Here is a 27,189-nt window from a genome sequence, read left to right on the forward strand (position 1 = left end):
GGGCTCCGCTATGCGCGAGGTACCAGGCCTGTCGGCGTCGTGAGCGGCTCAGTAACCTGCTTTCAATTAAACACGACAGCGAAAATAAAAGGCGAGCGCCACTCAGAGACGTGTCTCGGTGACGATCCTGTCGGTATGCAGAGAAAGTGACTCTACCCATTCAGACCTCGCCCGCTTTCCACTTTTGACTTTCTCATCACTGGTAAATTAGACCAGATCACCATACTTTCTGTACTCTCCCAGTTTTTTTTTTTTTTCTGTGCTAGACTTCCGCCCCTAGATAAATTTCAGCGTCCAAGAACGTTAGAATACGGGCGCGGGGGAAATATCTCATGTAAGACAGTGCTAGATACCTAGTATAAGTACTCTTCAGAGACTCAGAGAGAAGTAACTTTTCTGTTAAGGCGTGGAAGGAGTGCAAGTAACCATACTGCCGAAGAGTAATTTAGTCTGGGGGCTGGGTATTTGGATTCAGCCTCTGTTTTACTTTTCGTTTGTAATTCAATGAACAGTGTGTGGAGGATGAAACTAACCAAACCATTTTTCTAATTGAGGCGTTTGAGGGGTGGAGGGTGGTGGATTAAGACTGAGGTTATGTTAAACGACATTTAAAATGAGTTCAGCTTTCAGTTATCTAGACATGTCCATGTTAACTAAAACAAACCTGGCAGGTGTCCTGTGATGGGCAGAATTTTAATATGCCCTCACCTGAATAACTGTAACAGCCAGTGTGGTTCTTTCTATGTTGATGTGCTTAAATAAGCCATGCTTGATTTTGTGTTTGTTCCTTTTACAAATATTGTGATATGTGCAATTGTATATTTATAGAAAAGGCCTATTCTCAAGTGGGGATGAATAGACATAACTATGGTTTATTCATGGTGCAAGGCTCTTTGCCTGGAATCAGCTTTAAAGTCTTGGAAAAAGCCCACTTACCTAGGGTTTCACTGTTATCAACCAACCTGATCCGACCCCTCTCCCCACCTACTGTGTGGTTTCACAATGCTCTTTCTGAAGGAGGTCATTGACACATGTACTCATCCCTGGGTGGGGAAGATCCCCTAGAGGAGAAAATGGCAATCCTCTCCAGTATTCTTGCCTGGAAAATTCCATAGACAGAGGAACCTCGTAGGCAACAATCCATGGGGTCACCAAGAGTCAGACATGACTGAGTGACTAAGCACGCAGCACGCATTCGTCCCTACTTCTCTTTCCTTGTAGCCAGCTTATATTTCCTTTTCCTATCTTCCGCTTAATTATCTTCCTGTTGGTTATTCAGTTTGAGTAGTTGAAAGGGACGTGTCTCTCCTGCCATTTGCTTATACCTTACGCTGAAAAAGCTACCCATTCCTTAAATTAGGAATTTCTGGTGCTGCTGGTAGTGGCCATGATACCAGCTGATAGAAGGGCCCTTGCCCCCCCCCTTTTTTTTTTCCCAAGCCCTTGCCCTTGAAAAACCCGGACAGCAGAGTAAAACACGCACACTGCTAACTGCTGAGATGCTCTTTTTAGCTCTTGCTGGTGATGTACTGAATCATTTTCATGAGTGCCACGATCAGCATAAAATGAAAACCACTGACAGGATAAACTCTGTCTTAAATACTAAAGGACAGTTCTCATTTGCAGTTATTCAGGTCATTGAGCTTTTGCAAAATGAAAGAAACACAAGTTGGACGACATCCTGAGCCAGTGACTTTCAGAGTTAGAGGGTTCCCCACTTCTTTACTTAGTTTTTGAGTGCTTTCTGTCCACCTGGACTCCTCACTGGGGCTCAAGTTGACAAAATCAGTCTTCTGAGCCAGAGAGAAGTTGCCTCTATTTGGCGCCATCTCGTTTAATGCACATTCTGGATCTGAATTGTCCTCTCAGTGGCGTGGGCCTAGCTCTCTGCAGGCGGTTGCTGGAAGAAGATGATGCGCTTCACCTGTGCTTGGCGTGCAGGAACATGAGCAAAGCAGAAGCTGTCCGCACCTCTCTGCTGGCCTCCCACCCCGCTGCTGAGGTCTCCATCGTGCAGGTGGATGTCAGCAGCCTGCCGTCGGTGTTCCAGGCCACCAAGGAGCTCAAGCAAAGGTCTGCATCGTATTAATGGCTTTTTTCTCATGTGATTGTGCAATGCAACAGCTAATAGAATAAGAACGGATGGGAAAATCTATAAAAGAAATAGGTGCAGTGCAAAAAGAAGTTACACTGAGGAAATCTGTATAGTGACATATTGTGCCTCAGTATACCATATTTTCATTCTTAATCATAATCATGACCATTCCATGAAGATTAATTTATGAGCATATTTTGACATGCAGTCAGTTGTAAAGTCTTAGGTTAGTGTAACTCCTTTGATGTTTAAATACATTTTTTGCATCTTTGCTTCACATAAAAAGACTCCATTAAGTATGTAAGGTAGGTATTGACAAGTGAAGAAATTTCCCCAGGCCAGTCACTAAAAATTTGTTCATACCAACAGTAATTGGCATACAATAAACATTTGATAAATGTTTAGTATATGAAGGGCTAGAGTCCTTAGATATATAACTTCTCAAAAAATGGACAATAAATTGCCTACAGCTACACAATGCATTTTTCTGGAAAGGTGGGGCATTTTTTTTTCTTCTAAGAGGAATGAATAATAATTAGTTTAATTAATAAACTATTAATTGCATTTTTGTAATTCAGGCCCGTAATAAGCAAGAGCTTCTTTATTTCCATGGACAGTAAAATGAACTTCAGTATATATAAAGAAAGCCTTCTTGGTAAAAGAATTGGCTGAAGAATAATATATTGTATTTCATTTATGCTTGATAGCCATTTGCATTACTGTGTTTTCTGCTCTAATGGATATCTTGGTGTTCAGATTCTAGCATTGATGGATAAGATTATATAAATTTTACTTATCAAAGAGGAAAGATGTGAATTTTTTTTTTAAAAAAAGCAAAAACCTTTCTAAGACCAGAAGGAGAGTGGGTTTAATAGAGTTGCTGTGGTACCTTATTGGGAGGACTAAGCTGGAAGGAGTATTGATCAGAGAAGATTTGACTTCAAAACCCATTACAGCTCTCCAAATTCTGTTTGAGGCCACCATCAAAAAAAGAATACTCAAGTATTTACCATGGCTAAATAAAAAGTGTTGAGAAAGTAGTACTGATGCCTAAGCTTGCTATGGCCATCTTTTTTGTGCTTTCTGTCCTTCATGGACCTTCTTTATTCTAATTGCTCTAAAAGATAACTAACAATCTTCTTTCTTGATTTTACTTGCAGGTTTCAGAGATTAGACTATGTATATCTAAATGCTGGGATCATGCCTAATCCACAGCTAAATATCAAAGCACTTTTTCGTGGTCTCTTTTCAAGGTAATTTCTGTCTTCTAGATTAACTGATTGCAAGGAAGGTGTTTATTTATTATTTGGCTACTTTTGCCGTCAGTCCATTAAATTGAGGGAATGAATGGGTGTTGGGAAGAATGAAGATAGGAAGTACATGTTGTAGCCATGTCATGAAACATGCTTCATCTTTGTGAGGAATGTTGCAACTCATGATTCTGTGTTCTTGGTCCCCAGATATTCCAAGTATGTTGCATGTTTTGGCAGGTCAGTGTTGGTCTGCCTGACTGTATCCATTAAAACATTTCAGAACTAGTCAGAGTTGTCAGTGAGACTCTAATACCCAGGAAGGCAGCTTTAGAAGCATTTCTCAGCCATGTGTCAGGTACCCTGACCAGTAGGCTGAGGAAATGTACAGGGCTAAATACCTTCCTGGGAGATTCTCAATACACATTAGTGGCTCTCAAAAATGTTTAACTACAACCTACAGTAAGAAATAAATCTCTTTTGTGACCCAGTGTACTTATTCATGGACTTTCCAGGTGGCACAGTGGTGAAGAATCTTGCTTTCCAGTGCAGGAGACGTGGGTTTGATCCCTGGGTCAGGGAGTCCCTGAAGAAGGAAATGGCAACTAGCTCATTCCCGTATTCTTGCTTGGAAAATTCAGTGGCTAGAGAGGAACCTGGCATACTCTAGTCCATGGGATGGCAAAGAGTCAGACACAACTGAGCAACTGCGCACATCCATACTTACTCATAAATAGACATTACTCTTACTTCATGCTACTTCTTAAACTGCTACTTTTGCTTTACTTTTCTGCCATTCAACACCCACACACCCACACAGAAAATCACGTGCTGGCCTTGACCTATTACATTGATCTCTCAGCGAATCACTGTCTTAGTGTATTCAGTGCCTCAGGAATTCCCTATCACAAAAAAAGCATTGATCTCTCGGCAAATCACTGTCTTAGTGTATTCAGTGCCTCAGGAATTCCCTATCACAAAAAAGCTGGCTTCCCTTTGTTCCTTTGTTCAGCAGTTAGACATCAGTGCGCAGGCGAAGACTCTTTCTTCTTGGCGTGGCTGTTATTCCCCCAGGGCAGTTGACTTGTATTAGGTTGGTGCAAGGGTATCGTGGTTTTTGCATGGTTGAAATTTGCTATCTGATATTGGAATACATTCTTAAATAAATGTGTTTATGTTATACATCATTTTAATGCACACTTCTCACTTTGTTTTTTTGCTAATGACTTATTACTTGCTGTGTATCTTATATATTTTTTAGACTAGGGAAATGATGTTAGACAAAAAGAAAATTCAAGTGATTTTCTTATTTGAGTTCAGAATTGTTCATAAGGCAGTGGAGACAACTTACATCAACAATACATTTGGCCCAGGAACTGCTAACAAACATACAGTGCAGTGGTTGTTTGAGAAGTTTTACAAAGGAGATGAGATCCTTGAAGATGGGGAACTTGGTGGCCGATGGTCAGAAGATGACAGTGACCAGTTGAGAACAATCATTGAGGCTGATCCTCTTACAACTGCATGAGAAGTTGCTGAAGAACTCAGTGTTGACCATTCTATGGTAGTTTGGCATTTGAAGCAGATCAGAAAGGTGAAGAAGCTTGATAAGTGGGAGCCTCATGAGCTGACTGCAAACCAAAAAAATCGTCATTTGGAAGTGTCATCTTCTCTTATTCTATGCAAAAACAACAAACCACTTCTCAGTCAGATTGTAATGCGCAGTAAAAAGTGGACTGTATATGACAACTGACAACAGCCAGCTCAGTGTTTGGACCAAGAAGAAGCCCCAAAGCACTCCTAAAGCCAAACCTGCACCCCAAAAAGTGTCATGGTCCCTGTTTGGTGGTGTGCTGCCATTCTGATCCACCACAGCTTTCTGAGTCCCGGCAAAAGCATTACCTCTGAGAAGTAGGTTCACCCAATCAGTGAGATGCACATAAAACTGCAATGCCTGTAGCTGCCTTGGTCAAGAGAGAGGGCCCAGTTCTTCTCCATGACCACACGTTGCACATCCAGCGCTTCAAAAGTTGAATGAATTGGGCTATACAAAGTTTTGCCTTATCCACCATATTCACCTGATCTCTCGCCAACTGACTGTGACTTCTTCAAGCATCTAGACAACTTTTTGCAGGAAAACACTTCCACAACCAGCAGGAAGCAGAAAAATGCTTTCCAAGGGTTTGTGGAATCCTGAAGCTTGTATTTTTATGCTACAGGAATAAACAAACTTACTTCTCATTGGCAAAAATGTGTTGATTGTAATGGTTCCTACTTTGATCAATAAAGGTGTGTTTGAGCCTAGTTATAAGATTTAAAATTCATGGTCTGAAACCACAATCACTTTTTCACCAACCTAATAGCTTGATTTGGAATGAAGGAAAGAGAGTTTTTGCAGCAGGGTTTTGAGAGGCTCAGGTTCCTGTTAATTGTATGAACTATAAGTATATAAGTTGAACTGGGTGCAAGAAGGCATTTTTGCATTTGATTTAGTGCTCAAAATAACCCGCTCTGAGAAATAAGTATTTCTGTTCCTGTTATTACAGAAGCGAGGAAAATTTGGGGGGTTGTGGAAGGCAGGAGGGGGTATCTCTCTAGTATCTTCAGTTAAAGAAGCTTTCAAAAGTCATACCGTTGTTTTCTGTTGTTTCAGAAACGTGATTCATATGTTCTCCACAGCTGAAGGACTGCTGACACAGAATGACAAGCTTACTCCTGATGGGCTCCAGGAGGTGTTTGAAACCAATGTCTTTGGCCACTTTATCCTGGTAAAAATGTTTTAGGCTTAGTAAGCCAACTGTTAGTGCTGCGATCCTAAACATGTGTGCAGATATGTCCAATGCTGTGTTGTTAAGCTCATTAGTTTATGGCTAGCATTACATCTTTGAGTGTTTAAATGGGGGTGATTACTCTTTGAAGACATTGCTTCCCTAAAGCAGCCTGTTGGTGTATTTTTTCCTTTGGACATCAAATTCAGAGAGCGGAAAGTAAAATATAAACACACAAACACTTTTAGAAACACTGAACAGAACTGAGAAAGTGCACAAGTACTGTTCTAAATGGTCTTTGCAACTGGGGTTGTCATCAGATAGGATGGGGTAATAGACAAGACACTGTTAGACAGTACTTGATTTAATCTTTTACTATCTTGATGTGATTTCTTAAGCATCCAGACTGATGTGTTATAATTCCAGGCATACATATAAAGCTAAGCAAGGGATGTGCAAATTGCCTAAGTTGTTCTGTGCTCTTGCCTCACATTTATTCTCATAAGACAGCTTTAATATCTAGATTAAGTAATGCCCAGCTCTGTTGCCAGTTGCTTTTAATTCTTTATTATTAGAAGAACTCTTTCTGATGCATGGAATTTGTATCTCTGACACTTTTAGATTTATGATCTTTTTTTTTCACCTCAAATGTAATTTCCCTCATAATTGGACCTCTTTGAGGGCTAGCTGTAAATATAAATATAATAATTTAAGATGTACATAAACATTGGAATATTGTAAACCATTAAAAGGAAAGATCTTTTTCACTTAGATGGGATAGCCATTAGTATTTTATTATTGAGAAGAAACAGCTGGTGGTATTATGTACAGTGTGACCTCATTTGTATAAACAAATAGACAAATATATATCTATTTCTAGAATGATACAAATGAAGTTGGGAACCCCTTTGAACTGGGGTACCAGAATATCAGGAGTGAGTGTGAGATTCATGTGTCATTCTAGGTCCTTTAGCACTTAAAAAAAATGTGGTATTGCTTCTTCAATGATAAAAGTTAAAATATAGTCAGGATAGGATTGAATTCATATTTGGTCATGTTTTATAACTCTTCAGAGATTCATCTACTATATCCCTTATGTTTTTATAATCCTCTCATTCTTTGCCCTCTTTTTGAATTATTAAATTAATTGGCAATGATAGAGGGTAAGTTAATGTTACTATTAATAATCTGTCAACTTTTTGATGAATCTACTGTTTAAAAAATCAAGTTGTTAAGGAAATATAGTATTTTGGGGTGATCCAGGTTGGAATGGCAGAGGAGAGTTGGGACCAAAGGCACAATTCTCACAGATGTCCTGGTGACATGACTTAACATTGTGTATCCTTATGTAGGTAGGCCTAACAGCAGGGGTTTGGGGATTGATTTATCAAATAAAATAACAGGAAGGCTTATGATGCCTTCTACTCTCTCTGAATTAGTTTTAGGAATCTTACCACTTTGTGGAACAGAAACTTGGATTCTAGGTCCAGGTGTAAATGCATTATATGAGTGGGTCCATCCCCAGTTTGATTATAAATGATCAAACTTTTACGGCTGTTAAAAGACTAGAGATAATTTCTGTAAAGTTCCAGGTACAGTGCAGTATCACATTGTGGAACCAGATAACTGAGTTAATCTCATGTTCATGGATTCTCTTGATTTGATGTAAATATTCATTGAAGATGTGGAAGCATTCCTAGATATTTCTTTAATACACTTCTAGTTTTAGGGTAGCTTTAGATTTACAGAATTATTGCAGAGAGAGTATCTGCATACCCTAGGCCTAGTTTCCTCTATTATTATTATCTTTTGGCTGCATGATGCTGCGTGTGAGATCTTAGTTCCCCCACCTGGGCTTGAACCTGCACCCCCTTGCATTAGAAGCTTGGAGTATTAGCCACTGGACCACCAGGGAAGTCCCAGTGTCCTCTATTATTAACATCCTACATAGGTTGGTAGATGGTCACAGTCAGTGCACCAATGTTGATATATTACTATTAACGAAACTCCATGCTTTATTCAGATTTCTTCAATTTTGTGTGATAATTCTTTTTCAGTGCTAGCATCCCGTTTAGTAGTGAAATCTCACATTACGTTTAGTAGTCCAGTCTCCTTAGGCTCTTGTTGGTCGTGATCATTTCTCACACTTTCCTTCCTGTTGATGGCCCTGGAAGTTTGGGGATTGCTGCTCAGGTGTTTTGTATATGGTCCCTTACTGGGATGTGTCTGTTTCCCTCATGATTAGATCTGAGAAAAGGTGTGTTTGAAAGGAGGACCGCCGAGAGAGCGCGCCGGGCTCGTCCCACCCTGTCGGTGTGTCTTACGAGGGCTGGCGTTCTCTGTGCTCCGCTGACCTGACGTGGCGTCTGTCAGGGTTTCCTGTGTGCGGTTACTTCGGTTTCCCTTTATATATAGTAGTCTGGGGGAGAGTCACTTAGCGTAGCCCACAGGTGGTTGTGCTCGGCCTTAAGCATGGAGTAGCTATATGAATTATTTGGAGTTTTTCTGCAAGGAAGATATGTCTGTTCTCCTCCACTTAATTCTTTATTCAACCACTTATTGGCCTATTATTCCTTAGTAAAGCTGAATAAAGGCATTTGTTACATCCATGCAGATTCATGGATATGTATTTTCTCCTTTGAATTATAAACACTATTTTCTTACTCGAATTATTTTAGCTTGGGCCATTGGACCTCTTTCAGTTGGAACTTTTATATCTTTTTCGAAAACTCTTATTGAAGTATAGTTGATTTACAATGTTGTATTAGTTTCAAGTGTACAGAGAAATGATTAAGTTATATATACATGTATATGTATATGTCTATATACACATATATCTTCTTTTTCAGATTTGTTTCCTATATAGGTTATTACACAATATTGAGTATAGTTCTCTGTGCTATGCAGTAGGTCCTTGTTGGTTATCTATTTTGTATATAGTAGTGTGTCCCCCGCCACCTTTCCCCTTGGGTAACTGCAAATTTGTTTTCTATGTCTGTGAGTCTGTTTCTATTTTGTAAATAAATTCTTTTGTGTCATTTTTTTTTTCTAGATTCCACATATAAGTGATATCATGTATTTGTCTTTCTCTGACCTCACTTAGTATGATCATCTCTACGTTCATCCATGTTGCTGCAAATGGCCTTATTTTGTTCATTTTATGGCTGAGTAATATTCCACTGTGTGTGTGTGTATACACACACCACGTCTTTATCCATTCATCTATCAGTGGACATTTAGGTGGTTTCTATGTCTTGGCTATTGTAAATAGTGCAGCAGTGTGCATCATGGTGTATGTGTCTTTTTGAAGTACGTTTTGGAAACTCTGTTTTTAGTAGACCTCTGTCATACTGTTCTCCATAGTGGCTGTACCAGTTTATATTCCCATCAGCAGTTTAAGAGGTTTCCTTTTTCTCTGTACCTGTTCCAGCATTTGTTATTTGTAGACTGGTGTGAGGTGATACCTCATTGTATTAATAGTTTTGATTAGCATTTCTCTAATAATGAATGATGTTAAAAATCTTTTCATGTTCCTCTTGGCCATCTGTGTATCTTCTTTGGAGAAATGTCTATTTAGATCATCTACCCATATTTTGATTGGGTTGTTTGTTTTTTGATATTGAGCTGAATAAGCTATATATTGTATATATTGGAATATTGTATATTTTGGAATTAATCCCTTATGGGTTGCATTGTTTGTAAGTATTTTCTCCCATTCTGTAGGTTGTATTTTTTTATATTTATTTTTAAAATTTATTGTTTTATTTATAGTTTCCTTTGCTGTGCAATGCTTTTAGGTTTAACCAGATCCCATTTGTTCACCTTTGTTTTTATTTTCATCACTCTAGGAGGTGTATCCAAAAAGATATTGCTGCAATTTATGTCAAAGAGTGTTCTGCCTACATTTTCCTACAGGAGTTTTATAGTGTCTGGTCTTACATTTAGATCTTTTATCCATTTTGAGTTTACTTTTGAGTGTGGTGTTAGAGAATGTTTTCATTTCAGTCATTTGCATGTGGCTGTCCGGTTTTCCCTGTACCAGTTACTGCAGGGACCTTCTTTTCACACTGAGTGCTTTCCTCCCCTGTAGATTGCTTGGCCTTAGGCACATGGGTTTATTTCTGTGCTTTCTATCCTGTGGAATTTCTGTGTCTTTGACACAGCCTCATCATTGTGGCTTTCTGGTTTTGTTTTGTGCATGTCCTTCCTGACACCACATGGTGTTTAACACTCACGTTATGTATTTCCTATCCCAGTCTCAGAATCAGACATTTCTCTGAGGAGATCTGTTTCCTTTTATTGGAGAATGGCATTAGAAACTCAGACCAGGTGCTGCTTGCTGTTGAGATAGCATTTGCTTGTAGGCCCTCTCAGCTCGCAGAGCAAGGACATATTGTGTTGTTATTCAGTCTCCCAGTCATGTCTGACTCTTTGCGGCCCCATGGAACTGCAGCACAGCAGGCCTCCCTGTCGCTCACCATCTCCCCAAGCTTGCCCAAGTTCATGTCCATTTCATCTGTGATGCCATCCAGCCATCTCATCCTCTGATGCCCTCTTCTCTTTCTGCCCTTCATCTTTCCCAGCTTCAGGGACTTTTCCAGTGAGTCAGCTGTTTGCATCAGAGGACAGAATTGCTGGAGCTTCAGCATCAGTCCCTCCAGTGAATATTCAGGGTTGACTTTCCTTAAGATTTGACTAGTATAATCTCCTTTCTGTCCAAGGGATTCTCAGGAGTCTTCTCCAGCACCACAGTTTGAAGGCATCAATTCTTTGGCATTCTGCCTTCTTTACGGTGCAGTTCTCACAACCATACATGACTACTGGGAAGACCATCACCTTGACTATACAGACCTTTTTGGCAGAGTAATGTCTCTGCTTTTCAACATACTGTCTAGCTTTGTCATAGCTTTCCTACCAAGAAGCAATTGTCTTCTGATTTCAGGGCTCCAGTCACCATCCACAAAGATCTTAGGGCCCAAGAAGAGGATATCTGTCACTGCTTCCACTTTTTCCCCTTGTATGTGCCATGAAGTAATGGGGCCTGGATGCCATGATCTTACTTTTTTTACTGTTTAGTTTTAAGCCGGCTCTTTCACTCTTGTCCTTCACCCTCATCAAGTGTCTCTTTAATTCCGCTTTGCTTTCTTCCATTAGAGTGGTATCATCCGCATATCTGAAGTTGTTGTTTCTCCCGCCCATCTTGATTCCAGCTTGTAACTCATCCAGCCTGACATTTCTCATGATGTGCTCAGCATATGGGTTAAACAAACAGGGTGGCAGCAGACAGCCCTGTTGTACCCCTTTCTCAAACTTGAGCTAATCGGTTGTTCCACACAGGGTTCTAACTGTTGCTTCTTGACCCGCATACAGATTTCTCAGGAGATAGGTAAGATGGTCTGGTATTCCTATCTCTTTAAGAGCTTTCCACAGTTTGTTATAATCTACACAGTCAAAGTCTTTAGTGTAGTTGATGGAACAGACGTGGATGTTTTTCTGGAATTCAAGGAAATATCTATGTGCATGCTAACCCATTTATATATAAATATCTATAAATATTTTGTAGGTAACCATCTGAATCTTTATTAAGCTAAACATGAGTTCACACTGAGTCTGACTAATCCCTTACCACGTGGATCAGTCTATACTCCTCCTCTTGCCTGTGTCCCACTCTACCAATGACACACACGTTCGATTCTAGTGTACATTTATGTTGCTTTCAAAATTGTTATCTTGTAATCCCTTAGTATATTTTGACACTTTTTTTTGTTTGTTTGTTTTATTCCTCATTCAGATTCAGGAGCTAGAATCTCTCCTGTGTCACAGTGAGAGTCCATCTCAGCTCATTTGGACATCATCTCGCAATGCAAAGAAATCTAATTTCAGCCTTGAGGATGTCCAGCACAGCAAAGGCCAGGAGCCCTACAGCTCTTCCAAATATGCCATTGACCTTCTGAGTGTGGCTTTGAACAGGAACTTCAACCAGCAGGTAGCCTGTCTCAGTGATCTGGAAATGGCAGCAGTGTTTTCTGAACTACCACTGATTTCTTAGTAAAATGGCTGGCTGTCTATTGTAGTGTGAAGAAGAAATATTGTTTCTTGAGCAGGATTGCTGTGAGGACAAGGTAAGACATGACTAAGACTGATAGTTGATGTATAGGAAGCTTAGGGCAGAGATAATGAGCTCCGGACTTATAGGTATATGGGGGTTCATTTACCAGTCTGTAGCTCCTCTGGAGCTATAATTTATATAACAGAATGACACTACTAATGATATCAATAGCTCCTATCAAGCATTTGCCATGTGTCATTTAATACCTTTCCCATCACAGTGAGGTGGGTCTGAATATTTCCATTTTCGTATGAGGACACTAAAGTTTGGAGTTCTTATTAAAGTCATTTACCCAGAAGTCACACGGTTAGTAAAGGCTGGAGCTCAGAGCTGAGCTCAAGGCTGTCTAACTTCATCGCCTGGCCTTTTCCCATTAAGCCATGCTGCCACCCAGCGTTTGCTTTGTCCAGTGTTACAGGACCGTTGGTAGTTAGAAGGCCCTTGGAGAACGGGGATCTTTGGTGAGGCTGCCGAGCTCTGCCTTTGTGACGACTGGGTTTAGAGAGCAGCCCTCGTCAGACGTGCTGGCTTCTTGTGGCCTCTGAGGTCTGGAACTTGGGGCTTCTTTGTATGTTCCTCTTGCCCAGGTCCAAAATTTTAACTGGAAATCTCCAGTCTCTCCTGTGGGCATTTTCCTTTGTTTGCTTTGACTGTGTTTTTTGAATGTGGAACTGGGGAGAAATTTAATTCCAACAATATTTACAAAAACTGACCATTTTTAGGGTACTGACCCAGGCTTAGAATTGAGGAGAAAGGAGAAATAAAAAGACCATGCAGAAACTATTTGCCCTTAAGGGACTGTTTTCGATCATCTGTTAGATACAGCAGTCTAAACCTTATGTAATGGTCTAGACCTGGTTGATTCTGGAATGGAGACCTTCATCAGCTGGAATTCTCACTTCTGAGAACTGGCTGTTAGTGAGGAGGATGGTTTAAAAGTAGACGCTATGCGTATTCTCTAGATCTGCTTTTGAATCCTGGCTCTGTCACCTTGGACAGATTATTTAATGTCTTTGTACTTTCAGTTTCCTCATCTGAGAATCTGTTTGCCTCATAGATTTGCTGGGAAGATTGAGTGATTGGAGTGGTATGAAGCATTCACAACAATGCTTTGTGTTAGAATGTGCGTGCGTATATGTATGTACCTGACGTGTGTGGGAGGTGTGTGTACTTATGTGCGTGCATGCATGCGTGGGTGTGCCTAGCCACACGCACATGTGTGGGTTTGTGGGTCTGTGTGCATGTGTGTGAAGGTGACTGTGTGGTTCTGTGCTCATGGGTGTAGTGTCTGGTCATGCGGTCTGCAGCTGTTCACCCGTGTGCTTACGTGTGTTTGTTTGTTGGCTGTTGTTATTATTATTCAGGCTCAGCGTGTTGGTCCACTTGTAAGTCTCCTCCTGAGATTTCTTGGGATGTTTAAAAACTTGTCATAACCGCTTGTCCTCTGGAAACTCCCTTTTAGGGATAAGGTCAGAGTGGATTTAGCTTCTTTTTTCATTAAAAAAGCTCTGAAATTTTGCTTGTCTCCATTGTCAAGTTTTGGGATTTCATCTTTTTTAAAAAAGATTTAGCTAATGCTGCCACCTCCTTTAAAATCTGTGTGATTGGTTTGTAGCTCGTGATGTTTCTACCTTGGCTTTTATGAAGAAAGAAGTAGCTGAGAAAGAACTGCCTCCCTTGGAAGACTTGTATGACTAGAAATGTTGGATCCCTGTCCATGAATGTCCCCTCCCCTCACACAGCCTTGAGAAATACTCAGGGTCGTCAGGCTCATTCCTTCAGATCAAATGTGTGAAGGAACTCCAGTTTAGATAAGATGGCCTCCTTGCTTGTTTCTTTTGTTGCTCAATGTCAGAAAGTCGTGTGTGTTGAAAGCCCTGGATTTTAGTTCACAGATGTCTTCATTTAGGGCTGAATAGGTCCTAACTGTCCCTGGCTAGTTCCCAGAATAAGAAATTATTCTTAGCTATCTTTGGGGCAAAATATTTGGAAAGAATTTTTGGTCTGGAAGTTCCTGACTGTTTTCAGAGGACTGCTGGTAAATCAAGGGGATTTTCAGGTCTAAATTATCCACGTCAGGCACCACCAGGCCCTGCAGCAGTGAATAAAGGAAGCCAGCCTTCTAGCTTCTGACCCTCAGGGTGCTTTCTGTCCCCCGAACTGACTGTGCTATCCTGGCACTTTCTATTTTTGTTTAAAAGGAAAAAGAAAAAAGAAAAAAGTTAAAAGTAATAAAAATATGAATGAAAGTGAAAAAAAGTGAGTCAGTCATGTCCAACTGACTTCATGTTTGCAACTCCATGGACTATACACTCCATGGAATTCTCCAGGCTGAAATCCTGGAGTGGGTAGCCTTTCCCTTCTCCAGGGCATCTTCCCAACCCAGGGATAGAAGCCAGGTCTCCCACATTGCAGGGAGATTCTTAACCAGCTGAGCCAGCAGGGAAGCCCATGAATTAAAATAGTCAGTATCAAAATAAGGTGAAATGTGGTGAAAATTAAACCAAGTAAACTAGTAAAACAAATCCCAGTGTTCCAAGGATTACTAAAGACCATCAAGCACCCTTTCTATTATTAATATGTGCCATGAGCTAACTGGGACTCTTTTTATAGAACAGATCTTTCTAAAATGATGAGTCCAGGGCTGAGAACCTGATTTAAAGATCTTCAGTTAGAGCAGGTCTTTGTGGAATCATACCCACCTCTCTGATGCCTCAAGCTAGAGCCCTGGGCCTTGTGTACCTGCAGGAAACAGAAACACACTTGAGGTTTAGCTGTCTATTTACTAGAATAGAAACTTCTTTCAGGCGAAGACTTTCTTTGCATGGCTTTCTTATCTCTAACTGCTTGTTTTGATTGGTCAACAGATCTTCAGTTAAGCCAAGGGTAACCAGTCCTACTTCCCTCATCCAGCTTCAAGCTCGGTTACTCTTTGTTCTCTAAGTTACTTGAGAATAAAAGACTTTATCTTACTATTCGTATTGAGTGCCTCTCATAGTGCGTTTTCAGTACACGATTCTTAAACTGAAATGGTGTACCCAGCTTCAAGGACAACTTGGAGCATAAAGCCTTGACGCCTGGCTTCCTGGCTCATTTGTGTTTCTCCTTTATTAACTGGCACAGAGGTAGGCTCAGCGTGTATTGAATTGAAATGAACTGCTGCCCCCCTTTCTGCTCCCAGGGTCTGTATTCCAGTGTCGTGTGCCCAGGTACGATGCTGACCAGTCTGACATATGGAATCCTTCCTCCCTTTGTGTGGATGTTAATCATGCCAATCATATGGCTGGTGAGTGGTAAATGCTTCTTCTCTTAGTTTCCTTAAGCTGTTCAAGTCGGAGCCAAAAAGATGTGCTTAAGGGTTGGGAAGTGCTTTAAGTAACTGAACTTGGAGGTGGCAGAAGTCCATTTCCCTCAAAAGTTTTGATGTTACTTACTATGTAATCTCTGCTTCATCCTGCCTGATACTCCCACTGCACCACCATCTTAGTGTGCACTTCTCATAAGGGAATGTTTCTTTGATCACGCACCATATAGCCCAGGAGTTCTATGATTATATAATTTTGAGAAACCTGTGGTAAGTGATATCAAACTGGATTTCTGAGCTTTTAATATAGTCAAGTGCATTAAAGTTTCCCAAGGAGGGTATGATTGTGCATTGTATGATCACAGTATCTTGTTTTTGTTTGTTTGTTATGTTTGTATTTTGAGCATCCCTCTAGCACTCTTTAAAAAATGCTGCTTTCAGGAAGTGTCCTTCCCTTGTAGAGCTCAGGAAGAAATATCCTTCTGTTTATGGCAGGCATGGAAAAAAGATGAGAAGGACATATGCCTTCATGTTGAAAGTGGTTGACTTGGAGTAATGGAGATTAAATGATGGAAATTATTTCTTCTTTAGATTTATTTTCTGAAACTGAAAAAATGCTCTTTGTAATAAGAAATGCAGTTTGTCTTTTTTTTAACATTTAAATGGATAATACTTTTGTGACTCTAAACCACCACAAAATGACTATTGTTTTCTTTTTCTCAGTTACGCTTTTTTGCAAATGCTTTCACGTTGACACCTCACAATGGAACAGAAGCACTGGTATGTTACTAGAGTTTTAATATGTTGTATTCACTTCACAGATGTAGACTGTAAATTCACTGGATTAGAAGCAGTCGTAACAGAAAAGATGAGAACAGGCTCTGTATAAATAAGCAAGGTCCTATTGGACTAAGGTGAGTCATAAGGTGAAATGTTGATGATTAGGAGTGAACTTTGAAAGTTCAGTATGTTTCCTGGCACTGAGTGCCGTGGTTCTGGGGTCAGCACTTCTGTAGAAGCAAGAGGCATGAGCAGCCAGAGGAGAGCGGAGCTCTCCCTTCCACGCTGTAAGGGCAGGCAAAGCAGATGTTGGCTGGGCAGTCAGTGTGAGATTCCCACGGAGAAGGTGTGTCTCAGGGGTCAAGAGTAGAGGCAGCAAAGTCCAGCTCCATTTCCCAATCTGAAGATTCTCTTTTCCTGTATTAATAATAGAGAACCGAGTTATTAACTTGATTAGAAAACCGGTTTGTTTCCTTAAGTCACTCATGCAAATGGGCTGCACGTGTTTCCTCATCAGTGGCAGACATTACTAATGGATCACGATACTCTGTTCTGTTGTACATAAATGAATCTCTGAGTATTTTTCAACTGAAGGCCCCAAAGACATCCCTACCAGTGCATGAGAATTGTCATACAAGATGAAATGTATTTGTCCTCTGTGCTGTATACCATCTGGTTGAAATTCCACTGTATTAACAGTCAGTTCTGTGTGTGTGTTTCCCTCACTCCACTTAGCTCCTTCAGGATTTTTGCTCTGTATTTTAGAAACCTGAGAGCCTATCACTAGAGTGTTCATACTTAACAGATTCTTAAATCATAGCTGAACTGAAATTAAGGAAAACACTAAGGGAATTGACTTGGCACTCTTGTTATGGTAAACATTGCAGAAAGAAATGCATTTATTGTAGACAGACAAATTGATAATAGAAGCAAGTACTTTTAAACTAATTTTACGTATTTCTTAATATATTTGTCAAGCCATTTAAAATAATGAATGATTGTTTAGGGATTACTCCTTCCACACGTTTACGACACTGAAAATCAAATCTAGAGGTCAAGTATATATTGTGTCAGAGGAGTAGGAATAGTTAAAATTCAGAATCTCCAGTTGCTAAGGAGCTTAGAGTCATGTTTAAAAAAAATGAATAGAGAAAATAGACAAGAAAATCAGACATTCTGTCATCTGGTGGCAAGTACTCTAGGAGTGATCAGAACGGAGGATCACTATGGGGCTGGACTGGTTGGAGCAGGCACTGCTTACTGAGTCAGGCTTAACTTGGGCTCTGAAGGATAGGTTGAATTTGATAAGATCAGCGGCAGGTCCCCAGTGTCATGTTCAAAAAGTTTGTGACCTGCTGAAATTTCCTTCAGTGTGGATGAGTAGGATGTCTTTACCACTTAGTGATGATGGTATATGCTGGGGCTACACATGAGGGTTTGAGCACACCATATGTGTAGCAAGAATCTCTTCAACCTTTGGTTGAATACACTTTATCTCCTTAAATGGGCTGAGCTTGAGTGGCCTAGAATACAGTGGTTAAGAATGTGGACTGTAGAATTATAGTAATTCTGTTCAAATTCCATTTCTCCAGTTTCTGACTGTGAACTCTTGGGCACATTTTTTACTTGCCTAAGCCTTTTATTATTAGCTGTAAAATAGGAATTACAGGAGTAAATGAGAGAAGGCTTATTGTAAGGGACTTTGTGTATTTCAGCATTTAAGATTTTAAAGAAAACCATCTTAATGAAAATAATGTAGTGTTGGCATGTGAATTGACAGATCAATGGAATAAAATAGAAAGTTTAGGATGGGCCCAAAGCATATAGGTGATGCAGAAAATCACCTATGCAGAAAATCAGTAAGGGTAAAGATGGTTTATTCAACAAATGGTGCCAAAAAACAAAATAGGATCTTTTCTTCATACCTTACAGTCAAATAATATTCTAGGTAAACTAAAAGATTTATGTATAAATGTAAGAATGTATAGTTACTTGGAAAAAATATGGGGACATTTTAAAATAATTTAAGAGTGCAGAGGCTTAACTATTCCCAGGAACTCTAAAAAACTGAAAAAATTGATTAAATAAAAGTAAAAAAAAATTACATGACTAAAATTCTCACTATATAGATACTCAAAAGATTTACCACAAAATGGAAGAAAAGTACTTGCTACCCATAACATAGATAAAGGTTAAATTTTCTTTCTTTCTTTTTTTTTATCACAAAGAAAAGGCTATACAGTTTATTTTATTTTATGCACTGGTCATTCCCATAAAATGCCTGGCTCTCATTATAAAATCCTGTTGAAAACAAAACAGTACAAAAAAGTTTTTGGAGTTTAACTAAAGCACTAGAACTTGATAAGCATATAGCTGATTAACTTCTCACTTCATTGTACAGCAGAAACTAACACACTATTGTAAAGCCATTATGTTTCAATAAAAAATAAAATAAGAAAAAAAAGATTTTGAGGCCTTGTGTAAGCAAAGAACAAAAGATGTAGCCCTCTTTCACCTATGCTTACAAAGCACTTGCTTTTTTAAAAAATTTTTTTATTGAAGGGTATTTGCTTTACAGAATTGTGTTGTTTTCTGTCAAGCCTCAACATGAATCAGCCGTAGGCATACACGTACCCCCTCCCTTTTGAATCTCCCGTCCCATCTCCCTCCCCACCCCAGCCCTCTAGGCTGGTACAGAGCTCCTGTTTGTTTCCTGAGCCACACAGCAAATTCCTGTTGGCTGTCTATCTTACATATGGTAATGGAAGTTTCCATGTTACTCTCTTCATCCATCTCGCCCTCTCCTCCCCTCTCCCCATGTCCATAAGTCTGTTCTCTATGTCTGTTTCTGCATTGCTGCCCTTAGAACCATTTTCCTAGATTCCGTATATGTGCATTAGAATACGATAGTTATCTTTCTCTTTCTGACTAACTTCACTGTGTATAATAGGTTCTAGGTTCATCTACCTCATCAGAACTGACTCAAATGCGTTCCTTTTTATGTCTGAGTAATACTCCATTGTGTATATGTACCACAACTTCTTTATCCATTCATCTGTCAATGGGCATCTAGGTTGCTTCCATGTTCTAGCTATTGTAAATAGTGCTGCAATGAACAATGGGATACATGTGTCTTTTTCACATGTTTCCTCAGGGTTTTCTCAGGGTAAATGCCTAGGAGTGGGATTGCTGGGTCATATGGTGGTTTTATTCTTAGTTTTTTTATGGAACCTCCATACCGTCTTCCATAGTGGCTGTATCAACTTACATTCCCACCAACAGTGCAAGGGCATTCCCTTTTCTCCACACCCTCTCCAGCATTTATTGTCTGTAGACTTTTTGATGATGGCCATTCTAGCTGGTGAAAATTATAAGGTACTGATGGAAAGAAATCAAAGATGGAGAGAGATTCCATGTTCCTGGGTAGGAAGAAGCAATATTGTGAAAATGACTATACTACCAAATGTGACCTACAGATTCAATGTGATCCCTATCAAATCACCAATGGCATTTTTCACAGAACTAGAACAAAAAAGTTCACAATTCATATGGAAACACAAAAGACCCTGGGGAGCCAAAGCAGTCTTGAGAAAGAAGACTGGAGCTGGAGGAATCAGCCTTCCTGACCTCAGATTATACACAAAGCTACAGTCATCAAGACAGTGTGGTACTGACACAAAAACAGAAATATAGACCAACAGAACAACACAGAAGCCTGGAAATAAACCCATGCACCTATGGGTACCTTATTTTTGACAAAGTAGGCAAGAATATACAATCAGGCAGACAGCCTCTTCAGTACATGGTGCTGGGAAGACTGGACAACTACATGTAAAAGAATGAAATTAGAATATTCCTAACACCACACACAAAGATAAACTCAAAATGGATTAAAGACCTAAATGTAAGACCAGAAACTGTAAAACTCATAGAGGGAAACATAGGCAGAACACTCGATGACATAAATCAAAGCAAGATCCTCTATGACCCACCTCCTAGAGTAAGAGAAATAAAAACAAAAGGAAACAAGTGGGACCTGATTAAATTTAAAAGCTTTTGCACAGCAAAGGAAACTATAAGCAAGGTGAAAAGACAACCCTCAGGGTGGGAGAAAATAATAGCAAATGAAACAACTGACAAAGGATTAATTTACAAAACAAGCAGTTCATACAACTCAATACCAGAAAAACAAACAACCCAATCGAAAAGTGGGAAAAAGACCTAAACAGACATTTCTCCAAAGAAGATATACAGATGGCTAACAAACACATGAAAAGGTGCTCAACATCGCCCATTATTAGAGAAATGCAAATCAAAACTACAATTTTGATTAATTGTAAATTAATTACTAAACATTACTAAAATTTACTAAATTTACTGGTAATTTTACTAAAATTACTAAATTTTCTTAATTGTTAAGGAACGTCAACAAATCAAGGAAAACAACTTATTGGAACAATGGGCAGAGGACATGAACAGAGAGTTTTGAAACTTTTAATCATATGAAGAAATGCCTAATCTTCGAGAAATGCAAATTAAAACTATAATGAAAAACTTTCACCTCTGATTAGCAAAGATTAGAAAGTTTAATGTATTGATACTGTATTGGCAGGGGTCTAGGGAAATGAGCACTCTGCTACACTGCTGGAGAGAGTAGTCTGATACAGCCTCTGTCAAGGACTGTTTGGCGATATCATCCAATATAATAAATACACATACCTTTAACCTAGCAATGCCATCTTTGGTATTTATCTTATTTAAGATAAATAAGATATCCTCAAACTTACATTGAATGATTTAGTCATCATTCATCACAGTGATGTTTGTAATAGCAAAAACTGGCAAAAACTTCTATATTAGTTGGAAACTTTATGTAAATTATGGCACATCCATAGAAGGATGCTATTGAAAGAGATTGAAATTTTCATGTACTGGTTTGAAAGTATCTCCAAGGCCTGTTGTTCAAGTAAAAAATGTAAAGCGTGGAATAGTGTATATTTTGCTTCCATTTGCCTAAGAGAAATGGATGTATTTGTTTTTTTAACCAAATACATTTTCTTTGGAAGAATATACAGAATACTAACATGAGTGCTTGCTTCCAGAGAGAACTGGGTGGCTAGAAAACTGAAAGGGAGGAAGAGTTTTGACTACCATGTACATCTTTTGATTGTTGTACATGTACCTACTCATCTATTAATAAAATTAAATATTACATCAGTGACCTGTACTTTGCTGTGGTGTCAGCTGAGTATCCTCTTGGAGTGAGCTTCAGTTCACATGTCCTAAGCTTTAATTTGAGGATTAAGGGAAGAGTCAGTTAAATACGGGAACGTCTGCTTAAAAATTTTCAAAGGAAACTATTAAGTGGGCTCTTTCTTTCTTTCTTCAAATTGTAGTAGTGGTGCATGCCAGCATCACAATCAGCTGATGCTATTCAGGGGGGTTGTCAGAATTTGTCTGGGACTCTCTGAAGTGCTGATTAAAAATCCCCTCCAGCCTCACTCACTGTGGGCAGAAGAGAAGAGTCACTGACACCCTCTTCCTTTCCAGGTCTGGCTTTTCCACCAAAAGCCCGAGTCTCTCAATCCCCTGGTGAAATATCTGAGTGCCACCACTGGCTTTGGAAGCAATTATGTGACGTCCAAAAAGGTGACTCTCTTTCCTTTGTTTCATCGAAGAGGCTGATGGTGGCTGGTCCCTGGGTTCCCGACCACCCTACCAGCTGCCCAGCTTCTCTTCTGTGGGTCTCCCCTCTCTGTCATCACACTGGTCTATTTTTGTTTCTTTCTGCTCTCTCCTGCCTTTTAGCTTGGCACACCTTTTCTCCACCTAAACTGCTCTTACCTATCTTTTTTCTGATTCATTACTACTATTTATTCTTAAGATCTCAGCTTTTATGTTGACCTTTTACATTGGGTCAGGTGCTTCCACGCTAGATTTTTTTTGACCTCCTGTGCCAGTTCTGGGTAGAACTCATTCAGCAGTGGGCTCCTTGCTCCAAGGAGCTCTGTGAAGGAGGGGATTACAACCACTTTCCTTGCAGGTTACCTTGCACATGGCACATGCTCAAGAAATGTGACCCAAGTTGAATGAAATATAAAGCATCTTTCTGAGTGAAGTTAGCTTCCCTTTGTGTTCCACTTGTGACAATTATTAGTTTTAATAGTTTGGTATTTGAAGAGGCAGGGTACAGAGTTTGGAAACATGGGTGCTGTGTTTTGTAGATTCTTTGTTATCTAAAATGAAATTAAACATAGTTACATAGTAGAAGGTGGAAAAAAATTATTTTGACCCCATAAGGATTAATTTTGTTATATTTTTGTCATGAGTAAGGTTTATTTCAGCCTCCCATTTTTGACTGCCTAGCTTATTGTGAGGAGGCAATGGCATAAAATAAAATTCAGTTCAGTTCAGTTCACTCAGTCGTGTCCAACTCCTTGCAACCCCATGGACTGCAGTACGCCAGGCTTCCCTGTCCATCAGCAACTTCCAGAGCTTACTCAAACTCATGTCCATTGAGTCAGTGATGCTATCCAACCATCTTATCCTCTGTCGTTCCCTTCTCCTCCTGCCTTCGATCATTTCCAGCATCAGGATCTTTTCAAATGAGTCAGTTCTTCACATCAGATGGTCAAAGTATTGGAGTTTCAGCTTTAGCATCAGTCCTTCCAATGAATATTCAGGACTGATTTCCTTTAGGATAGACTGGTTTGATCTCTTTGCAGTCCAAGGGACTCTCAAGAGTCTTCTCCAATACCACAGTTCAAAGGCATCAGTTCTTTGGCGCTCAGCTTTCTTTATAGTCCAACTCTCACATCCATACATGCCTATTGGAAAAACGAAAGCTTTGACTAGATGGACCTTTGTTGGCAAAGTAATGTCTCTGATAATATACTGTCTAGGTTGGTCATAGCTTTTCTTTCAAGGAGCAAGTGTCTTAATTTCATGGCTGCAGTCACCATCTGCAATAATTTTGGATCCCAAGAAAATAAAGTCTGTCGCTGTTTCCATTGTTTCCCCATCTATTTGCCATGAAGTGATGGGACCAGATGCCATGATCTTAATTTTCTGAATGTTGAGTTTTGAGCCAACTTTTTCACTCTCCTCTTTCACTTTCATCAAGAAGCTCTTTAGTTCTTTGCTTTCTGTCATAAGGGTGGTGTCATCTGCATATCTGAGGTTACTGATATTTCTCCTGGCAATTTTGACTCCAGCTTGTGCTTCATCCAGTCCAGCATTTCTCATGATGTATTCTGCATATAAGTTAGATAAGCACTTTGACAATATGATGTACTCCTTTCCAGATTTGGAACCAATCTGTTGTTCCATGCCCAGTTCCAACTGTTGCTGCTTGACCTGCGTACAGATTTCTCAGGAGGCAGGTCAGGTGGTCTGGTATTCCCATCTCTTTCAGAATTTTCCAGTTTGCTGTGATCCACATGGTCAAAGGCTTTGGCCTAGTCAATAAAGCAGAAGTAGATGTTTTTCTGGAGCTCTTACTTTTTCGATGATCCAATGGATGTTGGCAATTTGATCTCTGGTTCCTCTGCCTTTTCTAAATCCATCTTGAACATCTGTAAGTTCATTGTTCATGAACTGTTGAAGCCTGGCTTGGAGAGTTTTGAGTGCTACTTTGCTAGTGTTTGAAATGAGTGCAATTGTGTGGCAATTTGAACATTCTTTGACCTTGCCTTTCTTTGGGATTGGAATGAAAACTGACCTTCTCCAGTCCTGTGGCACTGTTGAGTTTTCCAAATTTGCTGGAAAATTAGATTGAAGCAAATAAGTTAGCTAAGACAGAGTCATACTTGACAGTGACCTTATCTATATGTCAGTAGCTTGAGGTCTAAAGGGAACCATGCTCTCCACTTCCCATAGTACATGTTTACTGAAAATGAACCTAAGAACCTCCAGTGTTTTCCATACTATATTGTGTGAGATACTAGTTCCTTAAGAAGATTTGCAAAAAGCAATTTGTCATCCAAGTAAGTTTGAGAAATGCTTCACCTTGTATTCCCCCCCTTTCAGAGACCCGCACAATGCACATTATGCCAGCAAAGGTTTGAGAAGTTGATAGAGTTAGGAAATATGCCTGACATGTTTCATCCTCCTGTTTCTAAGTTGTTCTTGACTGTATGACATTTTCCTTTCCTTTTAAAATTTAAGAATGCATAACAACATCCCAAGAAATACTTTAGGAACTCTGTGCTGTGTGCTAAGTTGCTTCAGTCATGTTTCACTCAACTCTTTGAGACCCCAGGGACTGTAGCCTACAGGCTCCTCTGTCCATGGGATTCTCCAGGCAGGAATACTGGAGTGGGTTGCCATTTCCTTCTCCAGGGGACCTTCCTGACCCAGGGATTGAACCCACCTCTCTTGTGTCTTCTGCATGGGCAGACGTGTTCTTTCCCACTAGCACCACCTGGGAAGCCACCTTGGGAACACTACTGTAAACTAATAAGCTTACTTTTAGGTCCTCAGAATTTTTTAACTTACATATATTGATCTCAAAGGAATGACTGATTTCCCAAGGGGATAAAATGTTTAATTCCATAAACCAAAGGACTCTATTAGCATTTCTTGGAAATGCATTGAAGAATGTTGTTAACCTTCGATTAATTTTTGGAAGTCAGCTTTCTGCTGTTTAAATGTTGGGTTGAATTAAAGAGAGCTGTAATTCCTCTTCCAGTTACAACATGAAAAAAAATGCTAACATGATTGAATGTAAATGTTTTTCCAAAATGTTTTAAAGTTTTCTTTAATTTTTAACCTTTTAGCTTTGGGGGCTGGCAGTTTGCTTTGCATACACTGTATCAGTTAAAATTAATTTTCTACATACATAAAACAGAAGAATGTAAAGTAAAGTGGATAAAACAAGATAAAAGCTAAGATTTCTTGCATGTAAAGCAGTTTGGAGAATGGCAGCTTTGGGCTGGCCTGGCAGCTTTGCAAATTGTCAGGTATCCAGGGTCCCCCTGCCATCCCTGAGGTACGGCCCGCATCCTTGTGGTTCAGAATAGCAGTGTGAAGAAGGGGGAAAGAAAGGGGTGCCCCATTCCCTTTAAAGAGAGTTCTGTGCAGTACCACACACTTCCACTTATATCTCATTGGCCAGAATTTAGTCCATGGTACCATTAGCTTCAGTGAAGGCTGGAGACTTAGTCTTTCATCTACAGGGCACTGAGTTCAGCTAAGATCAAAGCTCTTTTACTAAAGAAGTTAGTTACTAGGAGGTTAAGTATCAGCTGTAATTAAAAAAAAAAGTTAAGATTCCTAACATTCCCCACATGGCTTCCACCGCAGCTTTCCCACCAGGCCTTTTTTGGATTCTCTTACCTGTTATTTAAATGGATTCCTTTTATTCAAATACTGTTCATTTTTCCTTTCTAGTCATGCCTATCTTGCTTCTTTTCCAGATGGACCTAGATGAAGACACTGCTGAAAAATTTTACCAACAGTTACTGAAACTTGAAAAGCAGATTAGGGTCACCATTCAGAAAACCAATAACCAGAACTGAAAATGATGCTCTCTGAAACATACTGTGCCTTTTGGGTTTCTCCTGAGCTGGACCATGTGCATTTGTGGTAAACACTGATTTCTGATGGTCTCTTCATCGCAGAATCACCTCTGTGATTATGTGTGTGTGTGCATGTGAGAAAAGAATATCTGATATTTTATCAATATCTAAGAATGATGTCACATCAAAGTCGTGCTAGAGTCACCCAACTGAGTATCCGTTTGTTCAGCCAGCAAGAGCACAAGCTCTACTTCATGGGATGAGGTGTTGACTTGAATAATTATGACACAGACACATACTGATTCTCCTTTCACCTGCCCCAGAAGGAGGACGTACTACTCATTCTCTGAGTAGCAATCTTAGCCTTGTTCTTCACAAGTAGTTTTCCCTGGTTTTGTACCTTATTTCTTCCTCCACGTGCCACATTTAAAAATCCTGATACAGATGCCCATGTTATTAATCATCATAGTAACAAAAGTATATGTATTTGGGCCACCTGAATTATTTTCTCTTTATTTTAAAAGTATCTTTTTTTGATATTGAGATAGTCCATGTTAATAGTGGGCCTGACCTTCACCACAGTTTACGAATGTATTACTGACCAACTTGTTTCCATGACATATTTTAGTGAATGTAATCCTGCACCAAAAATAATTTACTCAAATTGTTTCAATGAATTTACTCAGATTTTTCAATTGAATAATTACTGGTGGAATGTCTCTCAGTATCAGTAGTGGTCGAAAGTGATTAGGACTAGTTTGCATGATGTCAAGACAAAATGCTAAAATTCCTAGGTGTTTCAGCCAACATCTGGAATATAGAGTAATATTTTGAATGAGTTGATATGAAAAATTACATGTAAATATAATGTCTATATGTTTTAAAGTGTGGAATTTTGGTTATTCTTTCTCTGAGTTTGTTGCTAAAGATATTTTTAATAACTTTAAACATAAATGAAAATGAGAGCTGACCACTCTCCATTCTCTTTGAGAAAGAAGGGTGAAGTTAGAGAGCTGAAGCATAGAGCTGGTTTTCACTCTTCTGTTTACTCACTGTTAATTGGGAAGAAGTACATTTTTGTGGATCTCAAGCTTTCTGTCTGTGAAGTGGAATAATTATCTTTCTGTGTTCTCTGTTCATGGAAATGAAGTGAGAATTAAAGGCAGTAATATATGTGAATGAATAAAGAGCATTTTTTCAGAATGATGACTACACAGTATTTATTAGAGATTAATAAGCCAGTGTGGCATGGTTGAAATATTACTGTGTGAGGCACTGAGTGGCCACATCCCCTCTGACTGAAAGTGGCCTCTGTTTCTGGAATTTTTTTTTTTAATTAAAGTATGGTTGATTTACAGTTTCTAG

At 39.5% G+C, this 27,189-nt stretch overlaps 1 protein-coding gene across 5 annotated transcripts in view; it reads left to right on the plus strand.

The window, feature by feature from the left end:
* The window catches only part of HSD17B7 (hydroxysteroid 17-beta dehydrogenase 7), a 41,328-nt gene that overhangs the window by 385 nt on the left and 13,754 nt on the right, over nt 1-27,189 (plus strand). The window contains exons 2-10 of one of the 5 annotated variants that reach the window (XM_070467708.1): nt 80-202; nt 1,870-2,073; nt 3,256-3,348; nt 5,999-6,113; nt 11,905-12,099; nt 15,404-15,508; nt 16,250-16,306; nt 21,857-21,955; nt 25,723-27,011. In XM_070467708.1, the coding sequence (XP_070323809.1) occupies nt 1,946-2,073; nt 3,256-3,348; nt 5,999-6,113; nt 11,905-12,099; nt 15,404-15,508; nt 16,250-16,306; nt 21,857-21,955; nt 25,723-25,824 (894 nt within the window). In that variant the 5' untranslated portion in view covers nt 80-202; nt 1,870-1,945 and the 3' untranslated portion in view covers nt 25,825-27,011. Of the gene's footprint in view, nt 1-79; nt 203-1,869; nt 2,074-3,255; nt 3,349-5,998; nt 6,114-11,904; nt 12,100-15,403; nt 15,509-16,249; nt 16,307-16,347; nt 16,441-21,856; nt 21,956-25,722; nt 27,012-27,189 lie in introns of those variants that run through there. The other 4 variants (XM_070467706.1, XM_020872863.2, XR_011487751.1 and 1 more) reach the window with 4 other exon arrangements.

This window comes from Odocoileus virginianus, chromosome 5, assembly GCF_023699985.2.
Source record: "Odocoileus virginianus isolate 20LAN1187 ecotype Illinois chromosome 5, Ovbor_1.2, whole genome shotgun sequence".
Classification (NCBI taxonomy): domain Eukaryota; kingdom Metazoa; phylum Chordata; class Mammalia; order Artiodactyla; family Cervidae; genus Odocoileus; species Odocoileus virginianus.